This window comes from Andrographis paniculata, unplaced genomic scaffold (assembly GCF_009805555.1).
Source record: "Andrographis paniculata isolate CXL003 unplaced genomic scaffold, ASM980555v1 Contig59END, whole genome shotgun sequence".
Classification (NCBI taxonomy): Eukaryota; Viridiplantae; Streptophyta; class Magnoliopsida; order Lamiales; family Acanthaceae; genus Andrographis; species Andrographis paniculata.
Window position 1 is genome coordinate 2,949,278 of NW_026137594.1, and position 14,064 is coordinate 2,963,341.

The window sequence follows — 14,064 nt, forward strand, 5'->3', positions numbered from 1 at the left end:
TATACTTCCCTCCGTTCCATTGAAAGGTTATTATTTTTCATTTTCGTCCGTCCCAAAATAAAATTACTATTTTCTTAGTAATTGTACTACCTACTTCACATAATAAATATCCTTTCAACTTACAATATATTAAACAAATGTTATTACTTTTATATTACATTATACTAATATAAGTATTTTTGTCTTTTTTTACTAAAATTTAATATAATACTAATATTCAAAAATTTACGTGAAAAAAGCAAATGTCACTCTTATTGCAGAACGAGTATAATATTTTTAAAATAAAAAATATATTTTTTATTATAATAATAACGGAAACACAACCAACTATTTGAGCACTGTATGAAAGGCGAGAGATCCGAAAATTAACTTGACAAAAAGGGCCTTTGCCAATTGCCCTTTTGTGAGGCTGAAGTAGAGCAAAATAGAAGAAACTATCAATGGCGGTTTTCTTATTTTGGCTTTCTTCTTTGTTCTCTGCAGAATTAATTGAAGGAAGATTGTGACCTGATCCAGAAAAGATGGCTGCACAGAAGAAACGCACTTCCAAAGCGCGAGCATGGTGAGTGAAGGAGGAAGGGAGTTGAATGTTCAATAAACTATATATATTGGATCTGATTTGCTCCTGCAGCATTATATACGCCTGTTATCTATTGTGTGTCAATTTTGTTGCAGGTTCTGCACCATCGGAATGACGAGCGACGTTGCGATTGAAGTCGAGGACGTGACTTTCCATCTACACAAGGTCAGTTGATGGATTTTCGTCATTTCCGTTCCAATATCCTGTAACCGTCGAGTATTCGGATTCTCTGTCACATTGTGTTGTGGTGCTGTGTTGAGTTCTTCAGTTACCTTTGATTTCAAGAAGTACGAAGATTCACGAGATGATAACGGAGAAGGAGAGGAGCGCGAGGATAAGAACCGATTTAAACCTGTCGAGCCAGCAGATTGACGACGGCGAAGAGGAGGAAGAAATCAGAGAGGAAGAAGACGACGACGTAGAGCAAGGGGACGAAGAACAGTGTCGCATTGTGCTTCCGGATTTTCCCGGCGGATCCGAATCGTTCGAGACCGCCGCCAAATTTTGTTACGGTGTCAGCATCAAGCTCACCGCCTCTAATGTCGCCGCACTTCGATGCGCCGGCGAGTATTTGAAAATGACCGAAGAGTATTCCGAAGATAACCTCATTTCCGCAACGGAGAGGTTTATCTCACGATCAGTTCTCAAAAGCATCAAACATTCAATTGAAACTCTGTCCTCTTGTAAAGCACTATTACCAATGGCGGAGGATCTGGAGATTGTACAGAGATGCATCGAGGCGGTTGCCGGCAACTTCGCCGCCTCAGATCCGTCGCTATTTGGCTGGCCGGTGAGCGACGGCTCTGAAGCTAACCATAGAAGGAGATTTAAAACCAGTACTGCGGCGGTAGATCCATGGTTGGATGAACTCACGTCTCTGAGTTTACCTTTTTTCAAGCGTTTGATTTTCGCGATGAAAGGATCGGATCCAAGCGGTGAAATCATCGAGAGCTGCTTGATACATTACGGTAAGAAATTTATACCTGGAACATCGCGCTCATTCCGAAAGCCTATCGCCGCCGTGCTGTCGGAGGAAGAACAGAGAGAGCTCCTTCAGACGATCGTCGCGAATCTTCCGAAGGGAAAATCCTTTAGATCGCCGGCACACGCGACGAGTTTCCTGTTCGGATTGTTACGGACGGCGTATATTTTGAATGCGCCGGCGTCTTGCAGATTAACTTTGGAGCTGAAAATTGGATCGCAGTTGGAGCAGGCGGCTTTAGACGATCTGCTGATTCCGAGCTATTTGAATTTGAACGAAACATTGTATGACGTGAACTGTGTGGAGAGAATGTTGAGATACTTTCTCCGAGGGATGGAGGAGCGATCTGCAGGTGAAATTGAAGGTGGAGATGAGAACCCCGCCGCCGGATCTGCAGCCTTAACGGTCGTCGGAAAATTGATCGACGGTTACTTGGCGGAAATTGCTTCCGACTCTAATCTGAAGCCGGAAAAATTTTACGATCTCGCCGTCGCCTTGCCGGAGGACGCCAGGCTCTTCGACGATGGACTTTATCGAGCGGTCGATTTTTATCTTAAGGTTGAAGAAATCATCCGTTTGATTAGAACAGATGCATCGAGAATACAATTTCAATTTATGAATTTCTGTGCAGGCGCATCCATGGATTCCGGCGGCGGAGAGGGAGAAGATCTGCGGCGTTTTGAATAGCCGGAAACTCACGCTGGCGGCGTGCACTCACGCCGCGCAGAACGATCGGCTGCCGGTAAGGGCATTGGTCCAGGTGCTGTATTTCGAGCAGGTTCAGCTCCGCCGCGCAATTGCCGGATCCCTCACGGCGGCGCCGGCGGATGCGGGAGAAGCAGAGGGCGACGGCGCGTGGAGAGTAAACGAGGGTCTGCTAGAGGATATGGAAAGCATGAGGACACGTGTGCACGAGCTGGAGAAGGAGTGCGACTATATGAAGACGGCGATACGGAAGATGGACCCACAAGGACACGTGGCGAAGGCGGGTTGGTGGGCCAGCATTGGGTGCAAAATTGGGTCCCATGTGTGCGATTCACTGGAGCCGGCCCCCAATTCAAGGGGTAAGAAAGGAAATTAACATACTCAAAATTAATTGAAAACGTGTGAACTTGAGGTAGTTCATTCTGATTCATATTGAAAGTGAAGATGGAAAAAAATTCATTGAATGGTTAATTAGTGTAATTACATTTATGAAAAGTCATAATATAAAATTACAAAATTGAATGGGTGAAACTTGAAAGTATTGGATACAATCAATTTAAATAATATCACCTCAAATTTTGCAATGTAAATAGTTGACAACGAAGAGTGTAATTTTTGTGACGCGGAATTTTTTGTTTTAATGAAAAAAAAGATGAACGGGGATAAATTGAATTTTGGGGAGTATAATGTTTGTAAAAAGACTACTGTAAAAATGATGAGACCGTACACGCACTTAGGTCAGGTGATGGATGAATTGGATGTTTAAATTTGTATGAAAATAACTTAATTGGATGAAAATATTATTAGGGGTACCAATTTGCAAATATTTTTATATTGTATTTTTATTACATATATATTTTATTTTTTGAATAAAATAATTTTACGAAAGTAAATTATAACATAAATAGTGAAATTAAATATTTTTGGAATATATAATGTATTTTATTTTGATTTGAAATTAATTTTTTTTTATTTAAATACTGGTTTAAATGATATTTTATATAAAAAAAATAATTATTATATTTTTAATTATTTGAACTAAATAGTGGAGTTTTAAATTTAAAATATAAAACAAACACACCTAGAAAAATAGTAAAATAGTGTATCATTCTTTCTATAAAATAAAAAATAAAAATAAATTGTAATTTTTTATTCCATAAGTGGGTTCAATGATGATTTTTAAACATTAGTTTTCATTTTTGAATTTAACTTCAATTATAAAAAATATCGTGTTATTTTTATAGATTCAATACCTGAAATTAGCACGGGACTCGCATGTAAGTTGAAATGAACATATTGCTATGTTATTTTTATTATTCAGTATCAAAAATTTGCACGTGACTCGCATGTAAGTTGAAATGAAGGTATTGATATGTGACATTGTCACTTACCAAAAATGACTTGGGCTCCCATATGACAATTTTTCGACGCTAAACTCATAATAAATTTATATAAAAAAGTTAATTTGCAAATACAGAAATTACAATTGAACCTAATTACATAACCACAATATTAAAAACACTCAATCATAACATTTCTCATTTCAATCTATTGAACAACTCCTTCTCAAGAGCCCTAAGTGACTAACCACGTCGATGTAGCCGTTATGTCCACCTTTACGCCCACGGATGTCAAATGGGATGGGTTAGTCCCTGATTCGCTCCAGATCCGGTTTTAATGGGGTGAGTTCGGATCTAAAAAATTTGATTTATGGTGGGTTACGAGTTTTACTAAAAGTTTGTCCATCTCCGGACTCGGATATTTTAATAATTATTATAATTAATTTATATTTTTATACAATATAAATTATATTATTTATTTATTTAAAAAATTTAAACATAAAATAATTTAATTTTAAATCAGATTTTTGTTTTCGTATTTGTTTTTCCTACAATTTTCATTATAATCGGGACTATTGCTGAGCGTGTTAATATTTGATTGTTCTTATTTTTGAATTATAATTTTTTTTGTATTTTGACGCATATTTTTTTTTAAAATATTAAATTATTTAAATATATATATATTATTCTTTTTAAAAAAAATGAATTTGTCATGTTGACCCCGAATCCTCCAGATTCTCAAGTGGGGCGAACGGGTCTTGGATCCTAACATTTTCTAACGGGACAGATCTCGGAACCTGCAAAACTTATCTCGAACTCGCACCATTGACCCCTATTTATGGCATTCCTCCGGTCCAGTCTCCACAATATTATGGAAAACAACTAGTGTGGGTGGGTAATTTTTATATATATTCAAAATTTCTATTTTAATTATAAATTAAATGTATAATATTTATTTTTATTATATAAAATAATTTACAAGATAATAGCATATTATATAATTTATTTTCTATATTATAATTTTTATTACTTTAACACGTAATATAAATTATTTTAATTTTATATTTATTATATTATAGATCAAATATTAATTAAATAAATATTCGAACTAAACCCACAAGAACAGGTAGCATGCAAAGCTATTTTATTTTATTTTATTTTTATTAGTTTTATCTTCCTTCTCGCTAGATCAATTCTTTTCCTGTTTCTTCCATGGCCGCAATCTCCGGGTTCGAGCTACAAGGCTGGCAAAAATTAACCCGACCTGATAATTCGATTCAAACTTGACTTGAAATAGTTGGGTTATTTAACCCATTTAATTAAATGGGTCAAGTTAAGGTCTATATTTTCGACTTAAAATAACCCGTCTAACCTGTTTAATTAATATTATTTTAAATTTAAATATATTTTTTAAATTTTATCAATACAATTCAATATTTATGGCCAATTTTATAAAAGTAAACAATAAAAAATAAATGATTGTGTTATGTATTGTAGTGTTTGTTAATTCAATTCTTGAATATCGGTTTTATGATATGAATAAATAATTTTTTACTTTAATATGTATATATATTATGCATTAAAAATTTTTATTAGTATAAATTATAATTTTAAATTAAAATTTAAAGATTTTAAATTTAAACGGATTATATGAGTTATATTCAGGTTGATCCGATTAATAAAATGTCATGTTAAAGTTGCAAATATCAACCCATTTAATTAAATGGGTCAGGTTCAGATAAAAGGTTTTGTAACCCGTTTAAGCTGATGCCATCCCTAACCCTAACCCTAACCCGATCCCCAAACCCGAACCCTGACCCAATTCTAATTTCAGAACCCAATTTTAAATTGTTGACATTCCCTTCACGTTCTAAAGAGAACATTTAACGGCTTCGATCCGCAGAACCGCCGCGCTATTCGCGCCTCCCCATGGCCGAACCAACGAACAAGTGTTCCCTTTCTCTTTCACGACTGTCGGGTATAAATTCATTGCGTCCAAAATCATACGCAAATTACTAGTAGTTGTTATTGCAGAGGAGGACGAAAAGAATAGACGAAGAGAATGGGGAGGATCGATTATTTGGCGATGAGATCCGAGCGGGAAGCCGCAGCCTTGCTCGATTCAGACTTCGACGAGTTGAAAATTGCCGCGAAGAAGCTCATCGCCCACGCAGCCAGATTGGGACGCCATGGCTTCGCAACGTCTTTCTTCAAATGGCTCGCCTCATTCGCCGCCATGTGAGTCTCTACTCCTCCTTCACAGAGCAGTATTTTTGCGATTGAGTTTCTAACTTTCGTTGTGGCGAAAACTGAATTGCTGAGAAGTTTGATTTTGTAAAATTTTGTTTGTTGAGAAAAAAAAAGCTATATGCATTTGGTACAGTTTGCTAAATGTGAGAATTTATGCAGCAATTTGATTTTGAAAACACCTTTTAGGAAGAACTAAAGTGTGATTAAACTTCAATCGTTTGTATAAATGAAAATTCCAACTGGTTTATGTGTATATATATTGTGATGAACAACCAAATGCATGATTTGCATCTTATTAATTTCAAGTGTGCTGATAACAAATACAATGGCAGAATTTTTTGCAAAAGTTCTTGATAATGATCCTATGTTTATGCTTTTGCATCTTGTTCATCAATGCATAACTTTGATAAGCCACAGAATTATCAAGTTACTGACCAATTACTCGTCTCGAATGTCAGCTACTTACTGATCTTGGATCGAACAAACTGGAGAACAAACATGCTGACTTCCCTACTCGTTCCATACATTTTCTTCAGCTTACCTTCGTTTTTGTTTCGCTTTCTCAGGTAAAATTCCCCATCTGGATTCTCTACCTCATTTGGTTTCTTGAAATAACATTCGACGTTTTTGTTGAACTCTTAATATCATAGTGTAGGGGAGAAGTAGGAAAGTGGATTGCATTTGTTGCAGTAGTGCTAAGGCTTTTCTTCCCCCGGCATTTTCCAGGTGCATAATGTCGATTTTTCGGGCTTAGTTTACATCACACTATAGCTATAACATCATGGATTTCATTACATTCATAATTCGGTCTAACCCGCGATTCTTTGCCATGTTTCTTGGATTGCAGACTGGCTGGAAATGCCGGGATCATTGATTCTTTTGCTGGTGGTTTCCCCTGGTTTTTTTGCTCATACTTTGAGAGACCATTGGATCGGTGTAGCATTATGTCTCGTCATCGGTTGTTATTTGTTGCAAGAACACATTCGAGCATCCGGTGGATTCCGGAACTCCTTCACTCAAAGCAATGGCATCTCGAACTCACTCGGGATTATACTCTTGCTGGTGTTCCCTATCTGGGCTTTGCTCACTCGTGCCTTTTGATACGACTTGAGTTTTATCGAGCTATAGTTAATTTAGTCGATTAACTTTTGAGCTAGAGCTTGATTCTTTAGTACGATATATAAGTATTAAAAGGTCCTGAATTCAAAATTTTCGATTGAGATTGTTATGTCGGGTTTTATCATGGCATATAAAATCTGAACGTGTCGGAGATTTGAACTGAGTTGACTAGATCATCCCTTATGACACAATAAATGAAATGGTTTTTATTTGCATTTAGAATGTATAATTTTAATTTGAAAAAAAAAAAAAATCTTTTTATGATAAAAAATTATATTTAAATTATTGTTCTAACTAAAACTTAAAAAACTAATGATATCAATAACCAATTTAATACATCAACATTATTCTTGAGGAGATTCTCATTGAATTGAAATCATTTCTAATTCGTCTTATCCTATATTGATCTTCTATTTTTTTTCCATTCTTATGAAATACAGTGCATCTTCTATAAATCAAATTTATTCATATTATTGCATTTTTATTATATTTTTCAACTGAATTTCTATTTTATCGTGATAAAGAATGGATTCTTTATTTCCTGAATTATTTTTCTTTATCCTGTAAACGAGTAAAGTAGTTTTGTAATTGGGCCTTTTGGGTTACATACTTGAGAAGGATTCGGTTGGGCCCAAAAGCCCCAATTTGGTAACCCTAGAAATTCGGTGTTGACTACGTGACGCTGCTGCTATTTATTTGCAGAGGATAATAAGTACTGTTGATGGATCACTGCCAGTTGCGTCTGAAATCATTTGAACGCTTCGTCTCTGTTGTTTGGGAACCCAGGTGCGTAGTGTTTTTCTCCTCTCTGAGTTCGTGTCTGGGATATTTTTATTCAATTTATAAGGTTTTCCGGAAGCAATTCTCGAAACTAGGAGGAGTATGTTGTGCTTCATGGTCTTGGACGAATTGTGAACGGAGTTTTGTTAAATTCAAGCGTTTGGCGTGAAGGAACTTCATCTCACCTTTCTCTCTCTCTGGTTTTTCTTTTGATCTTTGTTTTGCATAGGTCAGATTCCTCTGCATTATTGTTAAATTAATGACTCATTTTTTGGTCGAGCTTCCGTTAATTTACTGGATTTTTCAGATCTCAAATTCTTCGATTGATAATTCGCTAAGGTTCGGTATTATTTTAAGTCTGACGAATTCAGTTTCCATAAAACAATCGTGAATCACATGAACGTAATTATTCAAATTACTCAAATTCCAGATTCCATTATTTTGAATCATATGAACGTAATTATGAACAATTTGCTCACTGACAGTGGCAATAAGTGTTTCAATGCTTTTGTAATTGTTAAAATTGGATGTTCTGTTGCTGTATGTTTGTGTTCAACTCATGTTTTGTCAAAGCCTATTATCGGCGGGAATGCACTCAATGATAGGCTTTTGCTTGTTTCATACTCCTTAGATCATCATCTCAGGTTCCATATTCTATTATTTCTTTATGCAAAAGCCCCAATTTCATACTGGATTTATAATATTATATTGTCATGTTCATATTTTAATTTGATATAAACAAAGAGAATGAAAATGTGGCAATGATGAGAAACTCAAACCTCTCTCTCACTTAGATTGAGGAGTCTCTCGAATAGAAAATCATTCATTTGAGGGACAACCATGATGTTCTTCAAGCACTTTTGAGCCACTTCCATTTCGTTCTTTCTTTCCAATAAAATAAACCATACTGCTAAGCCAATAAAAACTCTCCCCCCTCCCCAATAAAGATTTTTTAATTCTCAACCATATTTTATATATTCTGATAATTGATTATGCAATTGAATAATATGAGCATTTTTTTCATTTGTATTTGTATTTGTTTTTGTGATTTTATTTTGTGTTTATATGGTAGTTAGATCTATTCTTTGTTTGAGTAAAGAATATATTTTTATAAAGAATCGGAGAGATTTGAGCCTTTCTTGCTGATCATGCAGATAAGAATTTATTTAGCCCCATAAGATGTGATTCAATGGTGTGTGGGTGAATTTGTAACCGAGATCATGGATTCGAAACCTCAAACCTTTTTGGTTTTGTCCATCACATAGCACTTGCTTATTACTATAAATTTATGTTATTGGCGAAGTTTGTAAGCTATTACACTCGGCTGAGATTTGCCCTGTGCGTAAGAGTCCGATTCCATATCATCAAAAAATAAAAGATAAAAATAGGATCGATTGAAATTGCATATTTGCATGCCTTTTTCAAATGTGGTAAAGCTTGTTTGTTTACCATTATCGCTTGTGCTTCTTTCTTAATGGCAGTGATGCTAGCTGTGCTTTGTTCATTATATACCATAGTAAGTAATTACACATATCATAGTTTTATTAGATATATTTTTATTCTTTTTTTTAAAATAAAAAATCAGTCTTTTTTATTAAATTTATATATAATATTAAAAAGCTCGTATTAACCATAATTATTTTTAAAAGAAAATTATGAAATCAATTAGTTGGTAGTATTTCTTATTTGGTATATTTAAACTTATTTTTAATAAACTAAAATATTACTGCATGGAAGGTAAGATACATTGTGGCAGGCAATATGAAAAGAGTGTTGAATTTGTGACTTGACCACCACTGATCACCCTTTTATAAGATGACTTTGTTTCTTAGGTCATATACTTTTTTACCTTTCTTTATACCCTTTAAAGCTCCTTTCATCATCTTTTGAAGTCGAATACAATAATTTGTACAACCAAGCATACTTTTAGGGTGTGTTTATCCGGGGGGTTTGGATTTTGAGTTGGGATTTGAATAGTTAAAATTTTGAATTTGAATAGTTGCATGATGTGATATAAATAGGTGTTGATGTGATGTTTTGAATATAAAATTGATTTTTAGTATAATATAAAAAATGAAAAATAGGTGTTTGATTTGATGTTTTTTGGGAAAAAAAATTGGATGAATAGTAGAAAGTTAATTAAATCCCCCAAACAAACACACCCTAGTAAATAAGATATTTAAAATAAAATAAAATAAAATGTGAGTAATTAATTATTTAGTTATATTTTACAAGGTATCTTAAATAAATTGATAAATATTTGTGTATGAAATATGATGTTTTTTAGATTATTTTTTAAAAAATAAATAGTTAAAGAAAAACACTAATGTAACCCCATGAAACAACAAAAATCTTTCAAGAGTGTGACGTGGCAAGCAAAGCGACCAGTAACACAGGCAGTGTTCTCTGGAGACCAACCAATGAAAGAAGCCCTTATCCATACTTCTATCTCTTATCCTTACTACAACTATCTTTCTATCTATCTATAATCTAACCTATCTATCAGGAAAGAAAGAAACCAGGTAGAATTGAAGCAGATCAGTAGTAGTACCTGAAAAGAATAGAAAAGAAAAGAAAATGGCGAGCATACAGGCAGCTGCTGCCACTGCCACTGCCACCCTGATGCAGCCAGCCAAGGCAAGAATCCAACAGCAGCATCTCCGATCGTCCCCAAGCGTGACCAAGTCCTTCGGGTTCGATCCCACCAGCTCCAGGCTCTCGTGCTCCCTCAAGGACTTGACCCAGAAATGCACTGATGCTGCCAAGATTGCTGGATTTGCTCTCGCCACTTCTGCCCTTATTGCAGCCGTAAGATCCCTTCCCTTCATGTTCTTTCCATTATGCTTTTTCTATATTTTGTTCGTTGCCTGCCTGCCTGCCTGCCTGTAATTAGATAATAGTTTTGGAAGTTGTTTAGATTTGGAGAGTTTTGGGAATATGATTAAAATTGGTGTTTTTGATGTGATATTTTGCAATTGGAAGAAGGTATTTGATGTACTGTGATTTGAATATGGATCATGTTTTGAACGAATAATGGTTTTAAAGATAATCTGATTTTGATTTTATGACAGAGATGTATTGAAGATTTCTCATCAGATTTGGTGGAAAAAAATCTTTGTAGATTGAAAATAAAAATATGATCTTTTTGTGTTACAGGGAGCGAATGCAGAAGGAGTGCCGAAACGTCTAACCTACGATGAAATCCAGAGCAAGACTTACATGGAAGTGAAAGGAACCGGGACTGCTAATCAGTGCCCAACCATCGACGGCGGCGTCGACAACTTTGCCTTCAAATCCGGCAAATACTATGCCAAGAAGTTATGCTTAGAGCCGACGTCATTCACCGTCAAAGCCGAGGGCGTAAACAAGAACGCGCCCCCGGAATTCCAGAAGACTAAGCTCATGACTCGTTTAACCTACACCCTCGACGAGATCGAGGGGCCCTTCGAGGTCTCCTCGGACGGGAGCATCAAGTTCGAAGAAAAAGACGGAATCGACTACGCAGCAGTCACCGTGCAGCTTCCCGGTGGCGAACGTGTCCCCTTCCTATTCTCGATCAAGCAGCTCGTGGCGTCGGGGAAGCCCGATAACTTCGGTGGAGAATTCCTCGTCCCGTCGTACAGAGGCTCTTCGTTCCTCGACCCCAAGGGTAGGGGCGGATCGACTGGCTACGACAATGCTGTCGCATTGCCTGCCGGAGGACGGGGAGACGAGGAGGAGCTCGAGAAGGAGAACATCAAGAACGTCGCGTCTTCGTCGGGGAAGATCACCTTGAGCGTCACGAAGAGCAAGCCCGAGACTGGCGAGGTGATCGGAGTGTTCGAGAGCACTCAGCCGTCCGACACCGATCTGGGATCGAAGGCTCCGAAGGAAGTGAAGATCCAGGGGATCTGGTACGCCCAGCTCGACTAGTAGAATCCTCGCCGGCTCTGCTGCCGCGGATTAGATTCTACTCGTTCGAGTTTTTTTCTGTAATTGTATCAGCGTTGTTCTTCAATACATGTCTCTGTGTGAAACTCGATGTCGAAAGGTTTCACCAGAAATCGCCGCAGGAACATCTCCCATTTGCAAAATGATGAAACCTCGTCGAATCCCTTACGACGATTCCCGCCCCGACCGATCCCGAGATGAACTTGATTGTGTTGTGGCAATCGCGGCATATCCTCAGGTTCTTGAACACCTTAATCGTCGTTTCGCCTCTCGTGTTGAGTATCCCGAAAGCGACAGCGAGCTTCTCGCTGTGGTTGCACAAGCTGTACTCCTTTTCTTCGTCGGCTAAGTCTTGTAGAACGACGTCGGTGTCGGGGTAGAAACCCGCCAACTTCATCTTGCCGCAAATCTCGTCCAAGAACTCGTATATCTCGACGTTCTCATCGTTTCTTCCATCGCCGACAACGAACGTATGCAATCTGTTCTTCACGCTAACCCAACTGCACCCGGGAACTTTCCGAATTCCCCGATCCCTCATCAGCTTCCGCGCCTCAGAGGCTTCGACCCAGCGCTTCGCGCCGACGAGGATGTTGAAGAGCAAAACGTAGTTCCCTGGGTTGTCCGGTTCGATCTCAAAAAGTCGGTTCGCGGCGACTTTGCCGAGATCGACATTCTTGTATACCCGGCACGCTCCGAGCAAGGCTCCCCACGCAGCTGCACTTGGCTCGAACGGCATCGCCTGGATGAAACTGTACGCATCTGCTAGTCGACCTCCGCGGCTGAGAACATCAACGACGCAGGAATAGTGCTCGGCATCAGGTTCGACGTTATGGATCTCGCGCATCGAATGGAATACCGCAAGCCCCTCGTCCACCATCTGCGAGTGGCTACAACCCGACAAGACGCCGGTAAATGTAACAGAGTTCGGCGTCGCGCCTGACTCGATCATTTCGTTGAAGAGCGACAACGCTTCCTCTCCTCTCCCGTGGATCGAGTTTGCGATGATGATAGTGTTCCACGCTACCGTATCCTTCGCTCGCATCGTAGCGAAGAGTCTGCTCGACAGATGTAAGTCGCCGCTCTTCGCGTAAATCATAACGAGAGCGGTACTCGTCGCCAAATCGTTCTCGAAACAATGCCTAATCGAATACGCGTGGATCTCCTTCCCGCCTTTCCAACCTTCGAGAAGAGTACAGATGGACAATACGCTCGTCACCGTTATCCGATTCGGTCTGATATGTAGCTGCTGCATCCGGCTGAGTAACTCCAGAGCTTCCTCCGGTTTTCCATTCTCGGCGCATCCCGAAATAACGGAGTTCCATGTTACGACATCCAGCTTGACTCCATAGTTCCTCATCTCTTGAAACGTTCGAAGCGCCTTCTCGCCCTGCCCACTCGTAAAGTATGCCGAGATGATCACATTCCACGAAATGACGTCGCGTTGTGGGATGTTGCGAAAGACCAACTCTGCGCGAGCAATGTCCGAGCAATTCGAATACACGGCGACAAGAGCACTATTCACAAACACATTTTCTCCCATCCCATTCCTAATAGCAAAGCCATGAATCTCCCGCCCGAAATTTAATCGCTTCAAATCCGCGCACGCGGGAAGCACCGTAGACAATGTCGTTCCGGTAGGCCTAATTCCGGCGATCCCCATTTCACGAAAAACCCGAAGAGCCTCTCCCGGGAGGCCGCAGGTAGCGTAGCAAGAACACAGAGACGTCCACGTGATCACGTCCTTCGTCGACAATCCATCGAAAACTCTCTCGGCGCCCTCGACGTTCTTGCACTTGCCATACATATCGATCAAGGCATTCCCCAAGAGCAAATCCGAGGCATAATTGTACTTCAAAGCATCACAATGGACTTCTTTTGCCTTCAACAAATCACCTGAAGATGAACACGCCTTGGCAGCTGCTAAGACTGCCAATTTGTCTGGAATTATCTTCCCGCTGTTCTTCGCGTCGGTGTAGAGTCTTATGGCGTCTCTGCTTCGGCCATTCTTGGTGTAGGCAGAAATCAGGAGAGTCCATGAATGGACATCTGGTTCAGACATTTCGTCGAACAGTTGGCGGGCGCGGCCTAAATCTCCCGAATTCAAATACTTTTTTATTAACGTGACGTTCAGATGAGGAGGAAGATTTCTTGGCAGCCGCGAAATCATCTGATGATTGCTCGGCAAAGATCTTACGGATAGAATTAGGATATCGTATTCTTAAGATAATGAAGATAATGTAGGACGGAGATATGACAGAGCTCAAGAAGATAAATAAAATATTATAAATAGTCATAAATGAAAAGAACAATGACCATCAGGCCGCAAAGATTTGTAAACGAGGAAAATTGCAATATTTTAGAATATTTTGAATTGAAAA

The 14,064-nt window shown here is 38.6% G+C and overlaps 4 protein-coding genes across 4 annotated transcripts; 3 read left to right on the top strand and 1 right to left on the bottom strand.

Annotated features, from left to right (window-relative positions):
* The first annotated feature begins 413 nt into the window (after positions 1 to 413).
* LOC127257845 (BTB/POZ domain-containing protein At5g66560-like) lies at positions 414 to 2,789 on the top strand. The gene is made up of 4 exons (XM_051284339.1): positions 414 to 562; positions 676 to 745; positions 849 to 2,120; positions 2,194 to 2,789. The coding sequence occupies exons 1-4, from the start codon at positions 522 to 524 to the stop codon at positions 2,641 to 2,643; spliced, it is 1,833 nt and encodes a 610-aa protein (XP_051140296.1). The 5' UTR covers positions 414 to 521; the 3' UTR covers positions 2,644 to 2,789.
* Positions 2,790 to 5,534: 2,745 nt separating this feature from the next.
* Positions 5,535 to 7,120, top strand: LOC127258410 (cold-regulated 413 plasma membrane protein 2). The gene is made up of 4 exons (XM_051285243.1): positions 5,535 to 5,845; positions 6,316 to 6,423; positions 6,513 to 6,583; positions 6,705 to 7,120. The coding sequence occupies exons 1-4, from the start codon at positions 5,670 to 5,672 to the stop codon at positions 6,956 to 6,958; spliced, it is 609 nt and encodes a 202-aa protein (XP_051141200.1). The 5' UTR covers positions 5,535 to 5,669; the 3' UTR covers positions 6,959 to 7,120.
* Positions 7,121 to 10,243: 3,123 nt separating this feature from the next.
* Positions 10,244 to 11,777, top strand: LOC127257954 (oxygen-evolving enhancer protein 1, chloroplastic-like). Its single transcript, XM_051284551.1, has 2 exons — positions 10,244 to 10,564; positions 10,913 to 11,777. The coding sequence occupies exons 1-2, from the start codon at positions 10,334 to 10,336 to the stop codon at positions 11,666 to 11,668; spliced, it is 987 nt and encodes a 328-aa protein (XP_051140508.1). The 5' UTR covers positions 10,244 to 10,333; the 3' UTR covers positions 11,669 to 11,777.
* LOC127257953 (pentatricopeptide repeat-containing protein At1g20230-like) lies at positions 11,713 to 13,860 on the bottom strand. The gene has a single exon (XM_051284550.1). The coding sequence runs from the start codon at positions 13,851 to 13,853 to the stop codon at positions 11,790 to 11,792; it is 2,064 nt and encodes a 687-aa protein (XP_051140507.1). The 5' UTR covers positions 13,854 to 13,860; the 3' UTR covers positions 11,713 to 11,789.
* Between the last annotated feature and the right edge of the window lie 204 nt (positions 13,861 to 14,064).